The 21370-nt window shown below is 40.4% G+C and overlaps 1 protein-coding gene across 2 annotated transcripts in view; it reads right to left on the bottom strand.

The window, feature by feature from the left end:
• Positions 1-21370, bottom strand: part of SSPN (sarcospan) — a 37470-nt gene that overhangs the window by 5766 nt on the left and 10334 nt on the right. For both annotated transcript variants that reach the window (XM_055318632.1, XM_055318634.1), the window contains exon 2: positions 5027-5113. In XM_055318632.1, coding sequence (XP_055174607.1) covers positions 5027-5113 — 87 coding nt within the window. The remainder of the gene's footprint in view (positions 1-5026; positions 5114-21370) is intronic.

Raw genomic sequence — 21370 nt, 5'->3', positions numbered from 1 at the left:
TTGAAGAATTGTCAGTCGGAACCCACACTTCATCTGTGCAACAGTTTATTGGAACGTCTTCTATCTCAAGAACCTAAAGAGAAGAACTTCTATTCAACACGTTTAGTCTCCCTGGAGGACAGGAAGCAGATTAAACAGGCAGGGGCAGCCTGGGTGGCCCAGCGGTTAAGCACCACCTTCAGCCCAGGCTGTGATCCTGGAGACCCAGGATCAAGTCCCATGTCAGGCTCCCTGCGTGGAACCTGCTTCTCCCTCTGCCTGTGTCTCTGCCTCTCTCTTTGTCTCTCTATGTCTCTCATGAATAAATAAATAAAATCGTTTTTTTTTTTAAAAAAAAGGGCACCATTAAAAAATGTAAAAGGAAAATAGTCCACGTATGATATTGAATATACCCCTTCTCTAAATTTTCAGTGGCTACATTTTCTGCAAACATTATAGTGCTCAGGCTAAAAAGTGTGGGTTTATTCTTGTGTGACCATTGGGGCAGAATATTTGAAATATTCTGAGTTATTCTGAAATCTCCAGACCTGACCATTGACTTCAAACTCCTAATACCAAGAGCCAGACTGAATAGTGCCGCTGGTGTTGGGAAGGTGTGTGTACCTGGACCATGTTTCCAGTGCAGGCAGCATGGAACTGGGAACTATTTGCTTTGGGAATGTGGGTACATAGATGCCTTTACCAGCAGGGAAGGCCCAAATTAAAGGGATAATTTCCCACCCGAGAGTCATGTGCTTAGTAAAATGGCCCCAATTGGAATTTTGTCTACACATTTTATTGCCATCAACGGATGGAACTGAGGAGGTCTTATAATACCCCTGCTACCTCCAACACACATGCACATCCTTAGCAGATTTCTATGACGTTCACTGGAACAATATCTTGAAGCAATGACAATGATCCCTCATTCTCAATCTGTAAATAATTCGAATGGTCGCAAAAATAATATTCTCTCATAATCACAAAAATCCATTGTGGCTGAAACGAGAATTTTGCCTGTTTTTTAAAAGATCACCTTTAGGCTTAGAATATGAAAAGATGTGCCCAAGGCATTTAACCAGTGTGCAGCACAGCGATGGCTGGGAGCAGAAACTGGGGAGGCCGACTGCCCCCCCTGGAATCCTGATTCTCCCCTTCTTAGCTAAGGACCCAGGGCAAACTAATCAATCATTAGTTTATGATTATCACGTGTATGATTATCATGGAATGATGATTATAATAGAGCCTACCGTCATTGTATTATTTTAAGCATCAAAAGAGTTGATATCTGTAGAGTTGTGTCTAGAGCACGGCAGCGCTACAGAAGTACTCGTGAAGTCAATAAACAAATTACTAGAGATGGAAAGAGCTGCCAGTTCTCAAGACTCAGGACATCCACTCTACCGCTTTGTCTCACTCTTTGTCACGTGGAAATAACAACGCATAGTTGGCTTGTAGAAAGGATGTAAACATTTACACAAGCACAGGGATTGCTCAATTTTAATTGAGCATCTTAAACGTGCTAGAAGCCAGCGAGAACACAAACAAAAGCCCTGCCCCTGAGTCCCGCTGAGTATGAATACATTCTCCTGGGTGCACCTCTTTCTACATCGCCCCCCTGTGCAACCACCGGGCCCAGGGAACAGGAGGGAGCCACAGCATCAAATTTCTTATCCGCGTTGAGACCTGCTTGACCCCCCCCCCCGCCCCCCAGTCTTGGGCTCCCTCCCCAAGCGCTGTAGCATTTTTCCTTCCCCGGCTTTTAATTCATCTGACAGCAACAAGCTTCTGGGTTAGAATCTGTAATTTAAAATCAAGTGGCTTGTGTTACCTACGCGGCACGAAGAAACTATCACCCGAAGTGTTACGATGACCTTGGGAACGCGAGCAAATGTATCTTGATAAAAGCGGGGGTCGGGACGCATTTGTCTGGCCCGCGCGTCTGGCGCCCGGCGGGGGCGGGGGGGGGGGGGCGCTCGCGAGGGGGCAGGGAGGACAGGCGGGGGGGGGGCGCCCAGCGGGGGGGGCCCTCGGGGGGGGGGGGGAGGGCAGGGAGGACAGGCGGGGGGGGCGCCCAGCGGGGGGGCTTCGGGGGGGGGAGGGCAGGGAGGACAGGCGGGGGGGCGCCCAGCGGGGGGGGCCCTCGGGGGGGGGCGCAGGGAGGACAGGCGGGGGGGGGGCGCCCAGCGGGGGGGGGCCTCGGGGGGGGGGGGAGGGCAGGGAGGACAGGTGGGGGGGCGCCCAGCGGGTCGGGGGAGGGGGGGAGGGGGGCGCTTGGCGGGGCGGGGGGGCAAGCGGGGGGGGCAGGCAGGGGGGGGGCGCCCGGGCCCCGGCGCTTATGTAACAGCGGCTCCCGCGCCGGCCCCGGGGCCCGCTCCCGGCTGCCGCCCCGGCGTCCGCGGCCTCGGAGGAGCGGCCCGACCCCGCGCGAGGAGGCTGCGGCGGCAGCTGCCCGGGGGCGCCCCGCGTGTGGGCGCGAGGCCCCTGCGCCTGAGATGCCCTCGCGGGGCGTGTGCCCGGTTGTGTTTCCGAGCACGTGAGCCGAACACGTTTCTGACACCCGTCAAGGTGAGCCCCGAGAGGACAGGGCCACGCGGAGAGGCAGGAGGCCCCGCCCCGGGCCAAGGGCCGGCCGAGGCCACCGGCTGCAGCCCGGGGAGAGAGGAGGAAGGCGGGGGCGTCGCGGGCCACGGAGCTGCGGGGGCTGAGCCGGAAAGCCGAGGCCCGCGGCGGTCGTCGCTAGGAAGGAGGGAGCGAGTGTGTGCGCGTGAGTGCGCGCCCTCTCGGTGCAGAGAGCCGCGCTGAGCTCCCCGGATCGCCCTGGCCGCCCGGGTCTTGAAGAGGAGGGGAAAGATCCCCAGCGAGGCGTAGGCCAGGGAACCAGTCCTCGGGCCCTGAAATGCGGCTGTGCTGGTGAGAAACCCCAGGAAGACGCATTTCGTGCCTCCCCCGCCTCCCGCCGAAGTGGTGCGGAAGCGCAGGGAAAGCCCGCCCCGACTTGTGCCTTTGGAAGACCTGGAGATCCACTGAAGCCCATTTTAGACCCGAAGATAATGTAGCGGGCACCTTAGAGAGCTGCCAGCAAGCATCGCTAAAGGTCACATCCAGGAGAAGAGAAAAGTGCCTCCCTATTTGTCAATGTCTGTCACAGGTGGGGGGGGGGGCGGCGGGAGGTACCTAATGAGACCGTCCTAGCAGGGAATCCGCACCCTGGCTGACACTGGCAGTGACGTATTTTATTTTATTTTATTTTATTTTATTTATTTTATTTTATTTTATTTTATTTATTATTGTTTTATTATTATTTTATTTTATTATTTTATTTTATTTATTTTTATTTTATTTATTTTATTTTATTATTTTATTTTATTATTTTATTTTATTTTATTTATTTTTATTTTATTTTATTATTTTATTTTATTTTATTTTATTTTATTTTATTTTATTTTATTTTATATTTTATTCCTTGCTCCTTATTTTAAGTGCAGGTGTTGAGATGGCTTTGGGGGGTGTCTAAAGCTGAGGCAGGTGCCTCTGCTGGGTCATCTGGAGGGGAAATGAGGGCATTTCACAGAAGCTGATGAACCCAGCGGAGAGCACTTCTTACCCTAGGGAAAGAGGTTCCTGTAATTTAACAGGACATTTCTTACCAGGCTTTCTGGCTTTTTTTTTTTTTTTTTCAAAATCATCACTAAATCTTGCTGTGTTTAATCAGACCCCTACAAAAAAATAAACATGACCTCTTTAAGGAACATCCTCACACAGAAAAAGTAAAATTTCCAAATGTAGGCATATCCATGAAATTCTATCAATTTTTAAAAATAGAATCGCTTATTTAATTAGGAAAGTTATATCTATTAAAGAACATTTCAAAATTAGAGAAAAAGACTACAAAATGTGGCTATTCTCTCACCACTCACAGATAATTATTTTTTCTATGCACTGAAAGGTATTTTTTTTTTAATTCCTGTGGGATCACACCATATATTTTGTGTAGCCAGCTTTTTCTGGCTACTTGATATAATGTGAACACTTTTATCCCATTAATTACTCTTTTACAACATGGATTTAAATATACATACATATAAGCATTTTGCTTTTTTATGTCAACCGCTTCAATTATACTAGAATACAAAATATCTTCTCTGCAGCTTCCTAATTTCTAAATAATACAGTTGATTTACTCTTATGTGCCATGGTTTCTTGCTTGAACAAAGAAGTATCCAGTTACTATGTGTTTTGTTATAAGAGAAAAATAAACAACGTGAGTGGACCAAAAAAAAAAAATCCTCAACAAACTAACATTACAGAAAACGTTTTGTTCTCTGCCACAAGTAGTTGAAAGAAAATGTAGGAATTTGATTTCTACTAGCTCTGACTGCTGATTTGGGTGTTTATCTCCCTAAACTCTAAAAGGGTGTGTCTATGTTTCTCTTTGGAGTAGACTCTACGGTGCAGTGAAAATGCTGTGTACTTAAATTGGTTCCAACCAAATGTACCATCTTAGACAAAAAATATATATATGCATGTGAAAGACACATACACGCACACTTGTTAAACCATGCATATCCCACCCTCCCCCCTTTGCCCTCAGACTCTTGGCACAGATAGTTTGGATGCACCCAATGTACTTTTTCTGTCTCAGTGACCCCACCTACAAAAGGAAATACACTTAGACTGCTTCCCTATTAAAATATTCTAAAAACCCCCAAGATATGGAAGTGGACACTAATAGAGACACCTTTTCCCTGGCCAAGTGTTTTGCTGAACTGATGAATTTTCAATATTCCTTTTAAGGGCATTGAAGGACAGACTTCATATGCTCTGCACCAACCTAGTGCATGGAAATTAAGACTTAAAAAAAAAAAATCTGCATTACCTTTGGGGTCTGGATGAATGCCCTCCTAAAACATTTTTTTTGCCCTGCCTAAAAATGCAATTTCTCAAATAATCAGATCTGCAACCCCTTAAAAAGCATTCTTTTATTTTGTACTTGTGGGTCTTTTTTCTATGTGATGATAAAAGAGAAAGAAAAATGACAACTTACTTTCATAGCAAACTGGATACACGTCCGTTCGTCAACTTGATATGAGACACAAAGCATAAACAAACCAAGATAGGCCACTAAGCAGACCTGCAAGGGAGGACATGGACGAAAGGGTGTTATCAGGGCCAGTCGTGCATTCTAATGACATCAATCTCAGTGTCTTTCAACAGTAACAGCCTTGTTACCGAGGTGCTCATTTCATTTGCTTATCTGCGTTATTTCTTTCTCGGCTTGAGGAACAAAGTTTTTAAAATAGTAAAATCAATTTCTTTCAATTTAGCCAGTATTTATTAAGTCCTTTTGATGTGCCAGGTGCTATACGAGGTCCTTTAGAGTACACAATGATGACTGAAATTTCCCCAACCTCAGTAAGTGTACAGTCCAGTTGAGGCCAAGATAAGTTGCACGCACTATTCTAAGGCAGGGCATTATATGTCAAATGCTATTCAGAGGAATACAAAAAGAGGGAAAAAAATAACATTGAGTTGGGCAATTTAAAAAGACTTCACTAAAGAGGTGGATTTGAAATAGTCCTTGAAAGGGATGATGATAATGATGATAATGATCGCTAACGTTTACTGACTACTGACTGTGCTGTCTTCTAAGGCTTTTGTATGGATTTCCTCATGCAGTCATCACAAAACCCTATGAAGTAGGTGCCAACATGATCCTTATATTATAAATGAGGAAACAGAAGCACAAATCTAGTAAATAATGAAACCAGCACTCACATGAGTTAGTTTGGGTGAATAGCACAAGCAATAGCACAGGGGTAGGCTGGCACCAATTGTGAGGGGTGGGGGAGAGTAGCGAATATATACCTGTAGCTGAAATAATAAAATATAGAGCAGAAAGGTGAACTAACAATCTAGGGTTATAGGATTGATTTAGGAAGTCATGGGACCCCCTTGAAAGCTTTTGACCAGACAAATGACACGATTCAAGACATGTTTCAAGAAGATAAGCAGTGGTGTTTGGTGGGTTGGCAGTGAGAACATCAAAATATTATTTTACTAATCAGAGCAAAATTAATATATAGGTGGGCTAGAGCTGAGATGGTATGCAGGCAAAGTCAGAGAAAGAGGCAGAGAGGAAAGGTGTAGTCCTAGCAGAATCTGCTCGTGGTGGCTACTGCATGACCAACGGGAGGGCTCTGGCCAGGAAGAGATAGGGAGGGATCCCCGACCACCCCGTGTTTGAGTGTCCACAAAGGGAAGAAGGGGACGTGCCTGGCTGAAAGGAGGTTGGGAGGAAGTATGACAATTTTGAGAGAAAAGATACTCAACCGCTTTGTCAAACCAGATTGTGTGTGTGTGTGTGTGTGTGTGTGTGTGTGTGTGTGGGCGCGCGCGCGCACGCGTGCGCACACTGGAGCTTTGTAAATGTGATTTTGAGTTTCTAATCAAAATGTATCTATTCACACTTAATTTTGGAAATGTTAAAATGTTGCTAAGTTCTACTTTAGGATAGAAACCATAAGCAACAGAATTGCATGTTCTGATAAGCACAAGTTTCCTGGAGACAGATGTTGAAAGGGTAGCTGAGTGTCACCTAGCAAGTCATTACATGGCTGGTTTGGTGATAATGTCCACCCCTAAGACTAGCTTTATACCCCGGAGTAGTAGAGCTGTTTACTTACAGTGCCAACATAGCATTTTAAGGTAATGCCTCTAGCCTAATCTCCCCCTGATTATATAATCCATAGGTTGCTTGTGCCCTCATGGGCTCCCAAGTTGAGAGCTGTTCAGGTTTCTACTGAGCCATGAAGCCAAAAGCCAAGCCTTCTTTAGTACAGGCTTTTCTATCATTAGGACTGGCTGATAACTTAATAGTACCATTCCTAGTGCAGAGATACAGCATTAAAATACATGAGCACGGCACAGGCTGGAGAGATCTGGGTAGAAAACAAAGCAGGTAGGACGCAGGGAGGCAACTTTTCAACAAAGCACGGCAGAGGCAGAAGTAATGATCCTGAAGTCATGTGTGTAGCTCACACATGGCTGACATTTCCAAGGCAGGAATGGATTTCTTTCTCAAGATTCATTTTTTTAAAGTTTTTATTTATTTTTCAGAGAGAGAGAGAGAGAAATAGCAACAGCATGAGCAGGGAGGAGAGGGAGAAGCAGGCTCCCCACTGAGCAGGGAGCCGCACATGGGGCTCAATCCCAGGTCCCGAGGATCATGATCTGAGTGGAAGGCAGACACTTAACCACATGAGCCACCGAGGCACCCCATCAATATTCATTTTTAAAAATTATCTAATTGAGGTATAAGTTTGATAAGGCCTGTAGGGGCGTACTATGTGTTTTCACATCAAAGAACTCCCAGAAACAATGGAAGAAAGACCTCCTTTTCTCTGTGTATTGGCAACAAAGCAGATAGAAGCTTCTCAGCTTGCTTCTGTGTGGATGGATAAATCCCTAAGCATCCTTGTTAGCATCTCCCTGCAGGTGCACAGGGTCCAGCTCTCTTCCACATAACTTTGTCTCTAGAAGCCATTGTGAAGTTGGCACTTGCCAAGACTCTCCTCTTCATCTTCATGAGAGACACATTCCAATAATCAGGCTTAACTGACCCACATCTTAAAAACTGACTTTGTGCCTTGCTTGACCAAATTTTCCCACTTTAGTAGTATCTACTTCTTTGTAGCCTTAATTTAGGTGAGGTTCCAGCAAGAAGGAGCACAGGAACACATGACCTCATTCTAGGGCATTTCTCTTCGTCAATCAATAGAACTGTCTGGAGAACATACACTAGGTAGGCCCTGTGCATGGCTCTGGGAATTGGGAGGTGAAAAGACAGAGCCTGGCCTTCAAAGGGCTCTCTCTCTCAGCCCAGTGGGGAAAGAGAGGACAATGAAGTTAGAATACCATGTATTTACTAGGAACTTCTCTGCCATAACACACAGGAGGGGTGCTCAACCCAAAGGCAATTTGGGGATACTTCCTGAAGGGAAATGGATTTTGAAGAATAAGCAGAAATTAGTTAGAAGAGGGATGTGAGGAAGAGTAGAGAAAGTGCTAGTAGGTACAAAAGCATGGAGAAACATAGACTAAACATTTGAGGACTCCCACAGCCCCAGAGCATAGGATAGGAGAAGAAACAGTGAAAGATGTGTTTATAGGATCGACAGGAGGTAGGTCACAAATGACTTCTGTCTCCATCTAGGGTATTTGAAGCAGCAAAATGGTATGATCTGTATAATCTGCATTGCCTTTTAGAATGGTCCTTCTGGCTATGAAAAATGGATCAGGAAGGGAAGACCAGCTGAGAGGCCCCGTGCATCTGTCTAGGGAGAAATGGTGAGTGCCTGAGCTCAGCTAGCAGTAGGCAGGGAGGGGGGGGGGTGTGTTTCAGCGACACGAGGGAGGCAAAATCCTTAGAGTCTGAAAACGACCAGATGTGAAGGCTGCAGGGTTGGGAGGGGCCGGGAAGGTGCTCAGCTACCTGACTTGAGCTGCCAGGTGAGTGGTGTTGATATTTAGGGGCACCCAAGAGGAAAAGGAGAATGGGAGTGGAAAATGATGCCCACACAGATTCAAAGTTCATGCATGGGCCTGGAGCTTGGGAAGGTCTGAGCTGGAGAGAAGTCCTTGTTAGTCATCAGCATACGTGAAGTCACTGAAACCATCAGAAATGCTGGACTGTCCAGAGAGAGTCTAATGAAAACAGAAAAGAGCCAAGGAAGTTACCCAATTGTGAAAAAATTTTTACTCTTTTGAACGGAAAGCATCTCAAACATACTTCTTATAATTTTGGTGGTACATCATGTCTAAATATTATGGAACTGATGATTACCTTTTGATTTTGGATTTCGCTTTTAGGTCCTTGTATAGGGTATTTTGCTATAAAGCCTGAATAAATTCAACACACTTTCATTTCTTAGCCTTCTGCTAGGGCTCAGTAGGTTCCAGGAGGTGGGGGCAGGGGGAGCCTTCTTTTTCTTACCTACAGATTTGTATGTTTGGACAATACTTCTTTATCAGTTTACTGGTGTTTAGCACGTTTTAGGAGAGTGGTTATTTATTGAAATTTAAAACTGAAGGCTTTATAGCCATGAGGAGGAAACCAGATTTCTCAAGCCAGACTAAGGGTCTTGTTTCCTGAGCTAGCAGGACATGGCCACTCCAGGAAGAAGGTGTTCTGACTTCCCAGGCAGGGAGGAGGAGCTCATGCTAATGAGCAGTGATCCCTGCCACCTCTATCTGGAACAACATTCCTGGATTCTGGGCCAGAGCTTCCATTAGATTTGGTGAGGTGAGGCCCATGGAACAGGAAAAAAGCAGTTATGTAAGGTTTTCAAGAAGGCACTCGTTGGACCAGACACCCAGGCCTGGGGTGGACAGGTGGTGTCATTGAGCACAAAGCCAAATTCAGAAGGGGTGGCCCTGGGGAAAGTAGTGCTGACAGAACAGGTAGGCTTTAAGAGCTGTGAAGATTTAGTTCACGTAGGTATGGATAAGACAAGCTTGGAAGGATTTATTTTTAAGGGGGAAAAAACGACCGCTATCATCTTAAATCAATTTTTAGATGCATGTTTCTACGATTTGTTTAGCATAAAAAGAGAACCTACATCCTAAATTCCACCTTCTATCTGAAGATATTCTTTGCTCAGACTGAAGGCTGCATTCTCTCTTGTGAGTTGGAAAGTTAGACAGAGATGAAACGTTCTCGGAGCGTTAGATCCATTTCTAGATGTATGAGTCTTGAGTCTTGACACATTCTCTTTGTTTCTGTTGGTCGGCCTATTGTGCCTGCAGTGGTGCTTTGTAAGGGTTGGCATTATGAATAAAAGGTGAATGCCAGACCCGTGTCTCAGAGACTTACCTACATATTATTTTTTGCCTCTTCATTCTGGGATAACTAGAAGATATCAACCTGAGACATTTTTTTGAGGATATGAATTACTGATATTTACTTCTCTCTGTGTCATACGTATTTATATTCTGGTCTTGCGACATTCACACAACCTCCAATTTATTTGTTTTCTTCTTTTTGTTGTCGACAGTGCTGCTTGACAGGGCTACCTGGGGAATACAACCTTCCCCTGTCAAATGCCTTTCAAAGTTTCTCTCCTCCTTCCACCCCAACCCTTTCATTTGTGTACCTGAGATGTGACTCTATTTCTGTAAGTTAATCAACTTTCACCTTTATATTCAGTCGATATAATAACAAGATGAACTCTCTTCTCATGTTTGCACAGGCAATTGATCAATGAGAGATGTGGCAAAACTCTAAGTATTTCTCTGGATATTTCTTAAGAGAATTTCTGTGGATTTTCATCTGTTTAATAGGATTTAAGGTAGAATACTAGAAATCATCTTCAACAAATGATAAACATATTGCGATCTGTCGATTGAATGCAATCTCAGGAGAATTGTTGATGAACACATAATGTATCAGAGATTTAAATAATATATAAAGAACATTTCATGAAGATCTATTAAGGGGTGTTTATTGGCTCAAGAGTTTAGAAGGACAGGAGAGAATATTTTAGCATAACTTAAGCATTTTTACCAGATTCTCATTGCCACAGCCTTATGGTAAGACAAAGTTGAAGCCCGGGGTTCAGAATTACTTGGAGGAGTTGGTAAAAACTGGCTCCATCCCCCGAATTTCTCATCTAAGTGGTTTACGGTGGAGACCAAAATTGAATTTTTAACAAATCACCGGGAATGCCACTGCTCCTGCTGCTAGTCCTAAAACAACACTTTGAAAACCACCAGTCTAAGCTAAAAACTTAGTCTTCTAGATGCTGACACCTAATGTGGGGCTCATCTGAAAGACCATGGTCTAGAGTGATACACTGACAAGCAGAGTTTCCTATAAAACACTTGTTTGTTATAAGTAATAATATGCTATAATATTGTCTTCCTCACAAAGAAATTTAGTCTTTACTATTGTACAAATCCTTAACACTGGAGGGAAAAATCGTTCATTGCTATCAACATGAAGTCATCGAGCACATGGTTGGGAAGAGATGTGCTCAATCCACTGACATAAGCCCACCAGAAATGCTGGAGCACATCCCCCTTCCCACACCTCTACTACATTCTCTGCCTCCTTTGAGTCCCTTCTCTTACAGAAGCATCTGGTTACCAAGTGAGATTAGTTTGTATCTAAAGAGGAAGGTTTGGCACATTACTCTTTCCTAGTTCTTTGGAATCCCTGAAAACAGCCTGCAGAATCAAATATAAATATGCAACAGAGAGACCCAGAGACAAATCCTAATATTTATCTCCTAATTTGTGGAAATGGAGTAAGAACTGGTACAGTGTAATCTTTCAGATCTTGCTATTAATGGTCACCTTAGTTTCAGTATTACTCCCCACTGTTGAGTTTAGCTCAACAACCTTTATTGAGGTAGGTGCTAGGACTAGAAAGAATAAGATACCATCTTTGACCTTTAGAAATTTATGGTTTAATCCCTAGTTTGCTGAAGAACTGAGGCAAAGGAAAATTAATTGCTGTGGGTAATGTTATTTAACCAATCTAGGCCAAATAATAATAATAATAATAATAATAAGTTATTATTTTAAATTACATTTTTGGGTAAAAGCAAGATAAAAGGACTCAAAAATACTCCTCCTAATCAGACGAGGTAAGAAAGGTGAAAATAACTCTCGAAAGCATGAAACGTTATTTAACAGTTCATTCAACAAGTGGTAACTGTTATAGTTCTGTTAAAATCAAGTAGGAAACTATAATAATTAAGGGCTGTGCAGGGAGAAAACTGTGAACTAGAGTTGATGCTTGATTTTATTATTTTTCTAAATGATCTTGGACAAATTTATTTAATTCTTCTTAGCCTCGGTTTCCTTATCTATAGAGACATTAATGCTTTCTTTTGATGGTTAATTCAAAGTGTAGTGATAATGTAAATAGGGTGCCTATAATCATGCCTAAGAAATAGCTGGAGAATAACTGGTAGTAATTATTATAATAATTATTATTGAAAGCCACTTATACATTTATTAGAGTAAGCCAAATTTAGAGCATATCTAAGGGCTCACAAATATATTACCAAGTTAACCATGTTTAAAATTGATAACATATGTACTGTCTTGGTTACAAATACCATGCAGACTACTTTGTATTAGTGGATACCAGTGGATACTTGCCATGATCTTTCTATTTACATAAGAAAAACTAATGATCAAGTCTAGATGTTTAGACATTTAATGCCAATTTGAGCACTTTTATGTGCCAGGCATTAAAATTAAGCACTCTTGGTAAATTATCCCATTTGGCCTTCATGAAAATCCTATTTTTGGTCCCATTTCATAGATGAGGAAACTAAGCCTCAGAAGGGTGTTATGCTCAGAGTCACAGAGCAAAAACAGAACTGAGAGAGCTCCACCAGGCTCCAGAGCGTGGCTTATAACCATCACACAGCCTGGCTGCCTCCATGGAGGAATCTGGACAGCACTGTAAGTGAAATGAGAACTGCAGAAATTTGGAGAACATTTCAGCAAGTGTCCTCTCCTATGCTGAGTGGTGCCAAGCACCATTCCTGAGGCATAGCCTAGAGAAAAGTCTTTAAGATGCAGATGGCTGTCCAGGCTGAGGAAGGTGATGCAGTCTTTAAGACTCAGCCTCTTCACATATAACAGAGAGAAAATAATATTTCAATAATTTGCACTAAGGGTCATAAATAATGTGCCTGCAATTGTAGTAGGTTTTATTTTTTCCATCTACTATGACCTCAAACTGTGCCAGTATAACTTACTCTTCAATTTGAGCTGAAATGGATCAGATAGATGATAGATGATAGATAGATAGATAGATAGATAGATAGATAGATAGATGGATGCAGCCCCCTATCAGATCTCAGAAATAAGCTCATTCTGTTCATTTAGCAAGTATTCATTTTGTACCAACCATGTGCCTGGGTACGCTTTGAGAGTCTGGAGACACCTCAGCAAATAGAAGATATAAAAATCACTGCCTTGGTAGAGCCAATGCTTTAAAGTGGACAAGCAGACTATCAACAAATAAATTAGTAGGTATAGATAGATGTCAGTTGTTGAGAAGAGCCATGGAGAATACAGGACTTTACATCACCACTTCTTTTTCCCACAAACATGACATAATGGTAATTAGCAAAATACAAACAATAAACGCTCAAGGTGATATGTTCCTCCTTAAAAACCATACTAGTCATGCCCAGCAACCCCTTCAAAAAGATGGTGGGCACACAGTTGTTTCTTATGAGAGCTTTGCTGTTTCTATTATTTCAGCAATGTATATCCACCATAAGTTATCTAAGACCTAAAAGGCTCCATAAAGGGGCAACAGAGGGTAACCATGTAAAATTTTACAGCAAAATGAGCCACATGGCTACAGACAGAGATGGAAATAATATATCTTAGCTCTAGATCTGTCAGATTTGGGTTCAAAACCCACCTCTACCACATCCTAGTTTTCTCTCTTGGACAAGTTAATGTCTTTAAGCCTCAGTTCATCACCTGTGAGATGAGCAACCATGCCACTTCAAAAGGAGCTAGAAGATTAGAGGAGACAGTATATGTAAAGGATGTCATATGGTCTACCCAGCACATATATAGCATTCAGTACATATGGATATGTCAAATGGATAAATGAATCCATTCATTTAGTGACTTGGGCTACTTTTGCTTTCATGGCAAGGGCCCACTTATGAAATTCATTCCGATGTTGTTGACATAAATAGTTTGCAAACACCTAAGAGCTACAAAAATTTTTTCTGCTTCTTTTCCTTCCTGCTTCAAACGTATTTATTCTCTACTACCCAGGATATGCCAATGTTGGTACCCATGCAGAGCTGTATGTTTCTCTGATTACACTATTATGGTTTTACAAAGACAAGTATTTAGTTTCCTAAAAATGCTGTTCAGCTAAAAATATTTTCTGTCCAAAGCAGATCCAAGACTAATAATACTTTTTAAAAAAAAGTATAATTGTTTTAGCCAAATGTAGTGCTCAAAATATTAACGAGAAATTCCAAAAGCCATAGGCATATAAATGTAAAGAAACAAAATCAACCAAATTCTGTTTATGACAGAATTGAACATCGAGATGCAAGACAAAACTGTAACTATCTGTCTCTAAATGCTACGAACATTAACGTATAGGTATTAAAGCCCAGAACATTAATTTAAAAATTGAAAAAAATTTTTCTTGGTTTCTAGTAAACCAAGTGCAAAATAGTAGCTTCTTTTCCACTATAAACAAAACTATAGCTAGCAACAACTTTTTATGTCTAGCAACTTCTACTAAGGAGAGTTTTATTTGGCTTATCAAATTATCAGGAAGAGATTCAGTGCCTTTTTATTTGCCTTAGGAATCTACAACCCCAGAACTTCACTGTTTTACTCTTTTTGTTTTTTTCCTTAGAGTAAAAATTGCCAATGGACAGCATTAGTGCAGAAAAATCTCTTCATTCAAGACTTAAATTCCACTTGGCCTGGGAGAAGTTTGGGTTAAAGCACACATCCTCATCTATGCATTTCCCCATCCTCCTGTGGGGGCTTGGAGGGGTACAATTTGTAATATTTGCTTTGCAAAGATGACCTAAGAGATCATTATGAATAGAAGCTATCTTGGTCAAAATCTCTCCGTGAAAAGGTAATTCTAGAGAACTAATTCTGTCACAGAGTCTAAAGAGAAATGATACTTGCTCAGTCACACCTGAGTTTAGCTCATCTATTATATCATCTAAGTCTTTTTCTCCCCTTTATTATTATGATTGTCCTTTTGGCTGAGGAGTTGTTATGTGACAGGTCCATGTCTGAATTACTGTAAATGTATGGACTTTTCATGTGTGGTACACAAAGACCTTCAAATTGAATCAAAATAAATAATTTATGTGGTAATGAGTTAAGTTGAAAAGCAAAGCAGACCTATTATCACCTAGAACTTGGCTCAATCTAGATTTCTTTGGAAAACACATTAGAAAAACAAGATTTCTACAAAGTACTGAGGCAATTCTAAAGGAAATTATTGCTCATGTAATCATCAACGAGATGGATTCTCCTGTTCTATTGAGATAAAAGCTCTGATTGGTTGGTAAAGAAGTAGGGAGTATTGGGGCACCTGGGTGGCTCAGTCGGTTGACCATCCAACTCTTAATTTCAGCTTGGGTCATGATCTCAGGGTTGAGGGATCTAGCTATGCATGGAGCCCCATGTAGAGCCTGCCTCAGGCTCTGCACTCTGTGGGGAGTCTGCTAAAGATTTTCTCTCTCTCTCTGTCCCATCCTCCTATGCACTCTCTCTCTCAAATAAATCTTTATTGAAAAAAAAAAAGAAGAAGTATTAAGGTGCGTTTACATACCAGGCTGAAATCTTTTCCATGCTAGGACACATCCTTTCTAATTCAAAGTGTTGACTTTTATCATGATTTCAAACTATCTGATAATCAGAAATATATATTTTTACAAAGATTATAAATCTTTATACAAAGATATATACATTTTTAATTTTCTTTGCCATGTTGCATTGTAATTCCATTGCTGTGTGGCTTAGCCAGATCTATTGTATCAAGACAGAAAGTATGGGAAGGAAATGTGCCTGTCAAGTGACTGCCTTATTTCTCAGCACGCATTGTGCTTTGCAGATGTTCACTTGTATCTCATTTGTTGTTTTATAAGATAATAGAAAACTACCCTGATGGAACTGATAAAAAGGAGTTGGAATTTGCGACCAGCAACTGGATGAAGGGAGCACGAATCCCTCAAATCCTATGGATATAGTGTGCTTTTCTTGATGTCCCTGCCAAAGTAAAGCTGGAAAGCTAGGGAGATCTTTGAGAGATGTGCCAGCATGAAGTTGCTACAATTCCTAAGTTCCAAAAACCTTGCCTAAAGATTATTGCAAATAACTCATTTTAAACCAGTGAATCTCACAACTGACTGTTTTCTCAACTCAGAGAAAACAGAAGAAAAAATCCAACAACTGTCCTAAAGTATGACTTATCATGGAGACATTCAAGTAGAATCCCTTTGGTTTGGGTCTTGTTTTAATAGTATAACAGATTTGTGTTTCTATGTTAAGACTCATACTTGATAGGAACTACTGGGAATTTTTGCAATTACATTCTCAAAAAACTGAATTAGCACAAACAACAGAACTGTGAAGCAATAAAGATGGTTGTGGATGAAAACTGAGTTTAGGACATGAATTGTGCCTTTTGCCTAAAATGCCCTTTTACTTTTTTATCCTCCTGATATAGTATTCCCCCTTCAACTATTTTGAATCCAGTATTATTCACTCTTCAAACCCTGCTCAAAGTATCTCCTCTACCTAGAAAGGGTAGCTTTTGTGCATTACCCAATTTGTAGACATTAGCTTGTTTATTCCCTGAACCAATGCCATAAGTAAAAAATATTATTCCATTTTATAGAAAATTGTGACTCAGAGAGGTAAAGAAGCCTGCAAGTTGATCCAAAGAAGATTTTTGAAAAAAAATATATCAAGAAGTGTTATTTCTGCATACTATTAAGGATTAACTTATATGAAACCCTTCATGTTATAAAATACTTTAAAATGCTCTGAGCTTCTACAGACTAAGAGATGGGGATAAGACCATGGCATAAAGCTAGGCCTCTCAAATGGCCACACCCTTACACGACTAGAAAATAATGAACTCACTAGCACTGGAACTCATCAAAATAATTATTCTGTCTTAGCTAATGGTGGGGGTGGAGGTGGAGGTGGAGATTTTGAGAAAGTAACACGAAAGCAGTCCTGAAAAAAAACAAAACCTTGAATTTTTTCAACAAAAAATTGTGAGGGGGAGAGAAAAAGGAAGGGAAGGGGGGAGGAAGGGAGAGAGAGAGGCATGGGGGCTTTGATAGAAAGGAAAAGGGTAAATCTTTGAGTAAAAGAAACATAAATATATGAACTCATTGCAGTGTATAGATCTTATTGGGATCCTGATTCTGACAAACTGTGAAGAAATATTCATGAGTTAATCACGGATATTTGAACACTGATTTGGTCCTATTAAGAAATTGTTAACTTGTTAGGGATGATTAGTATTTTGATTATTTTTTAGTCTTCATCTTTTGACTTACATAGTGAAGTATTTATGGATGAAACGATATAATATCTGGGATTTACTTCAAAATAAACCAATATAGGATATGTGGGTGTGAAGTATAGGAGCATACAAAGGGGCAAGATCAATCATAAGTTTATGATTTTTGAAGCTGGGTGATGGGAACATAGGTGTACATGATACTATTTGATCTATTTTTTTGTATGCTTGAAATTTTCCATAATAAATAGGTTAAATTAAAAAAAAAGGTGGCTCTAGGCTCATGATATCACTGGAAACCTGGCAACACAAACCATTTGGAAGAGTTACACCCTCAAATATACCACATCAAATTATTACATATAAAGAAAGCCTCTTGGAAAATGAGCTCACAAACCAATTAGAGCAAACAAATAATCAATTAATTAGCAAAGGCTAACACTTGTGTGCATTAAGTGTATGTGTACACACACAAAGAATTAAAGCTTATGAATTTCAAATGATAAAGAATAGAACCTATAAAAAAGAGTACATTCAAAGTAATTGAGGCCATGAAGAAAGAAATCGAAAACATGAATTTAAAAAAGGACACTTTAAAAAACACCAGAAATATATTTAAAAATAAAACATCAGCAAAAATGAAATAGAAGTTCTAGAAATTAGAAAAAAAAAAACAACAACAACATTGGATTGAAAGCCTGGATAGATTAAACTCAACTGAAAAGGGGGACAGTGAAGTAGAAGATAGAGCTGAGGAATAATCCAAACTACGGAGAGACAGAGCACATAGCAGAGAGGGTGAGAAACAGGAAAGATGAAATAAGGAGGTCCAGACATACCTCTGACAGTAATTTCAGATGGAGAGACTGAAGAGAGCCAGGATTTGAAGAAAAAAAATAAAAATGTTTTTTCAAATATTAAACATATTCTGAAATTTTTTCAGAATTGATGAAACATAAAAATCTTAGATCCAGGAAACACAGCAAGTCCCCACTAGGAAAAATACAAAGAAAATCCGCATTTGGTACATTGTAACTAAACTGTAGAACATCAGATGAATGGAGAGAGATTCTTTGCTCATGTATATAAAGTACAAATCAAATGAAAATAGCAAAAGTATTTTTCTTAGAACTTCAAAAGCCAGCCCTGAAATATAGATGGAAGAGAACATAGCTAAGTCTCACCAAGGCAATTTGGAAGTAGAATAAGATGGGAGTGAGGAGTTTGGTGGGAGGCTGCTTATGCTACCCTCCTTATCACAAGGAGTATTGTGGTGCCATTAATTCAAACATTGTGGTATCAGCACAGTGAATGGCAGCAAAATCAAGTGATGACAGCAAAGAGGTTCACAGACACAATCCTCAAATCTAATATGAAAAGCTGATAGATGAGAAATGGACATAGCAGTTCAGTATAGAAAGGGCCAATTATTCATTAAATATAGTACTAAACAATTAATAATTTGTGTGAGAAAAACAAGACTCTACTACCTCATGTCATATGCAAAAAAGTTAGAACACATAAAGATAAAAATACAAAAGCAAACCTTCAACATTTTTGGAACACAATTGAAAAATAATATCTTTATAACTTGGAGAGAGATTCCTTTAAAATATATCAGAGCACCTACCCCAAAAATTGATAAATATAAATATGTTAGAATTAAATCTTATTCACAACAAACACACCATGAACAAGGTAAAAGGTATGATGCCAACAAAGAAGATATCTGCAGTAGCTAAAATCACAAAGGTTAAATTACAAAGATAAGAAATCCTATATATCAATAAGTAAGGAACAAATGGGAAGCCTGGGTGGCTCAGTGGTTGAGTGTCTGCCTTCAGCTAAGGGCGTGATCCTGGTACACCGGGATCGAGTCCCACATCGGGCTCCCTGCATGGAGCCTGCTTCTCCCTCTGCCTGTGTCTCTGCCTCTCTCTCTGTGTCTCTCATGAATAAATAAATAAAATCTTTTAAAAAATAAGAAACAACTCATAGAAAATATTTCTGGAGTAAATAAATGCTAGAAAACAAATAAAATGGCTGATAAACATTAAAAAATGTTCAACTACTATAGAAATCAGAAAAATATAAATTAAAACATGATACTGTACATAAATAAGACGGGCAAAAATTCAAGTTGCCTGACAGTAACTAATGATGACAAGTTGTAGATTGGTGGGAGTTCTAACTTGGTGGTGGGAACATGAATTCATACAACTGTGGCTTTGTGGTCCTGATTTGGCAATAGCTATCAAGTTGAAGATGCCTATGTCTTATGATCCAATAATTCAATTTCTAGGAATGTGCCCTAAAGAATCTTTGAAATACGTGCATAAATTGGTCCGAGGGTTGTAGGTTATTGTTAAGCTGAAATACGTGCACAGGGAGCCATGGAAAAGAATGTCCATTGCGATATTTTGTCATTGCAAGAAAAAAAAATCAGTTTTGAAAATAACCTAAGTTTTCATTAACAGGAGAATAAATACATTGTTGTATATTCCTATAATGAAATACAGTATAGCAAAAGTGAATGAATGCTATTGGTGTACTATTATAAGTGAATCTCAATAACAATGTTGAACAAAAATGATGTTACACTACCATTTATATAAAATTTAAAACATAAAACAATTGATTATTGGTCGTGGTTATATACACGGAAGAAAGTAGGAAAATACACATAGGTATGATAAATACCAAATAAGGAGGAGGGGGTAAGTGAATAGGACCAAGAAAGAAACAGGTACTATAATGTTTCCTTTCTTAAAAAAAAAATTATGACAAAATATTAAAATGACAAATCTGGGTATAAGTAGGTGGTTGTCTTCTTCTTTAGATGCTATTATATACTTGGAAGTGTTCATAATTTAAAAATAATCACAGAATTGCAGAGAGCTCCTTATACTTATTTAAGCCCACACAAAAATGACAATAGGAGTAAAACCAAAAATTTTCGGAAATGGCTACAGATTGATAGAGCCAGGATTCTTCCTACATTTGTTATATTCCAAAGCTGATGCCTGTCCTGTAATTTCCGACCTCCCTTACCTTGCCTTTTCTGACCCTCCCTGAACAGGGTTAATCACAGCTTCCATGGTGCTACCGTCTTCAGGGCATCACCTTAGTACCTGTTTGTTTGTTTGTTTTTAAGATTTTATTTATTTATTTATTTATTTATTTATTTATTTATTTATTTGAGACACACAGAGAGAGAGGCAGAGACACAGGCAGAAGGAGAAGCAGGCTCCCCACGGGGAGCCGAATGCGGGACTCAATTCCAGGACCCTGGGATCATGACCTGAGCTGAAGGCAGACCCTCAACCACTGAGCCCCCCAGGCACCCTAGTACCCAGTTTTTAAAATTATATTGTAGTTGGTTGTATGTGCGTCCTCAACCAGACACTAAACTCCTGTGGACACTGTACCTGGCATATGGAAAGACCAAGGGAGACAGGCAAAGATGTGAAAATTTTGGGGGTTCCTGGGTGGCTTGGTCAGTTAAGTGGCCAACTCTTAATTTCAGCTCAAGTCGAGATTTTGGTGAAGGTCGTGATTTCGGGGTGGTGAGATTGAGCCCCTAGGTGGATTCTGTGCTCAGTGGGGAGTCTGCTTCAGATTCTCTCTCTCTCCTCTCCTTCTGCCCTGCTCTCTCAACGTAAGGTTTTAGGGGGTACTTGGGTGGCTCAGTGGTTGAGCAGAGTCTGCCTTCAGCTCAGGTCATGATCTGGGCTCCTGGGATCCAATCCGGCATTGGGTTCCCTGCAGGGAGTCCACTTCTCCCTCTGTGTCTCTGCCTCTCTTTCTCTGTGTCTCTCATGAATAAATAAATAAATAATCTTTTTTTAAACAAAGTAATTTTTTTTAATGTGAAAACTTTAAGTCTTCTTTCTTATGTAGACTTCTGTTTCTGTTCTTACCAACCATCTAACTCACTCGTAATGATTTATCAGAAACTAATCTCCAAAAAAAAAGAAACTAATCTCCAATAAATTTGATAACTACCTACATTTGCAAAATTATCCATTTTCAAAGAATGTAAGATAAACAAAGATTGAGTTCTAGCATTTCCCATGAATCAATAGGAGGGATAGAATTGCTACAGATTTGTGGGAAAAATAAACAACCTATAATTCATTTGTTTCACTTTTGGATTTTTCAAGTCCGCAAAAGGGAAAGGAATCTTGTAAATGTGGATTTTGCCTACTGGATCTTATTACTCAGCCATAATTAAGTAGGTTCTCAAATTAGGCCCCACTTTATAAATGATTGCAGAGATAATTCTACATGAATAACCTGGGTTCATGTATCTGAAACAGTACAATA

This window comes from Nyctereutes procyonoides, unplaced genomic scaffold (assembly GCF_905146905.1).
Source record: "Nyctereutes procyonoides isolate TBG_1078 unplaced genomic scaffold, NYPRO_anot_genome, whole genome shotgun sequence".
NCBI classification, from domain to species: Eukaryota; Metazoa; Chordata; class Mammalia; order Carnivora; family Canidae; genus Nyctereutes; species Nyctereutes procyonoides.
This window is presented reverse-complemented; position numbering and strand designations above follow the sequence as displayed.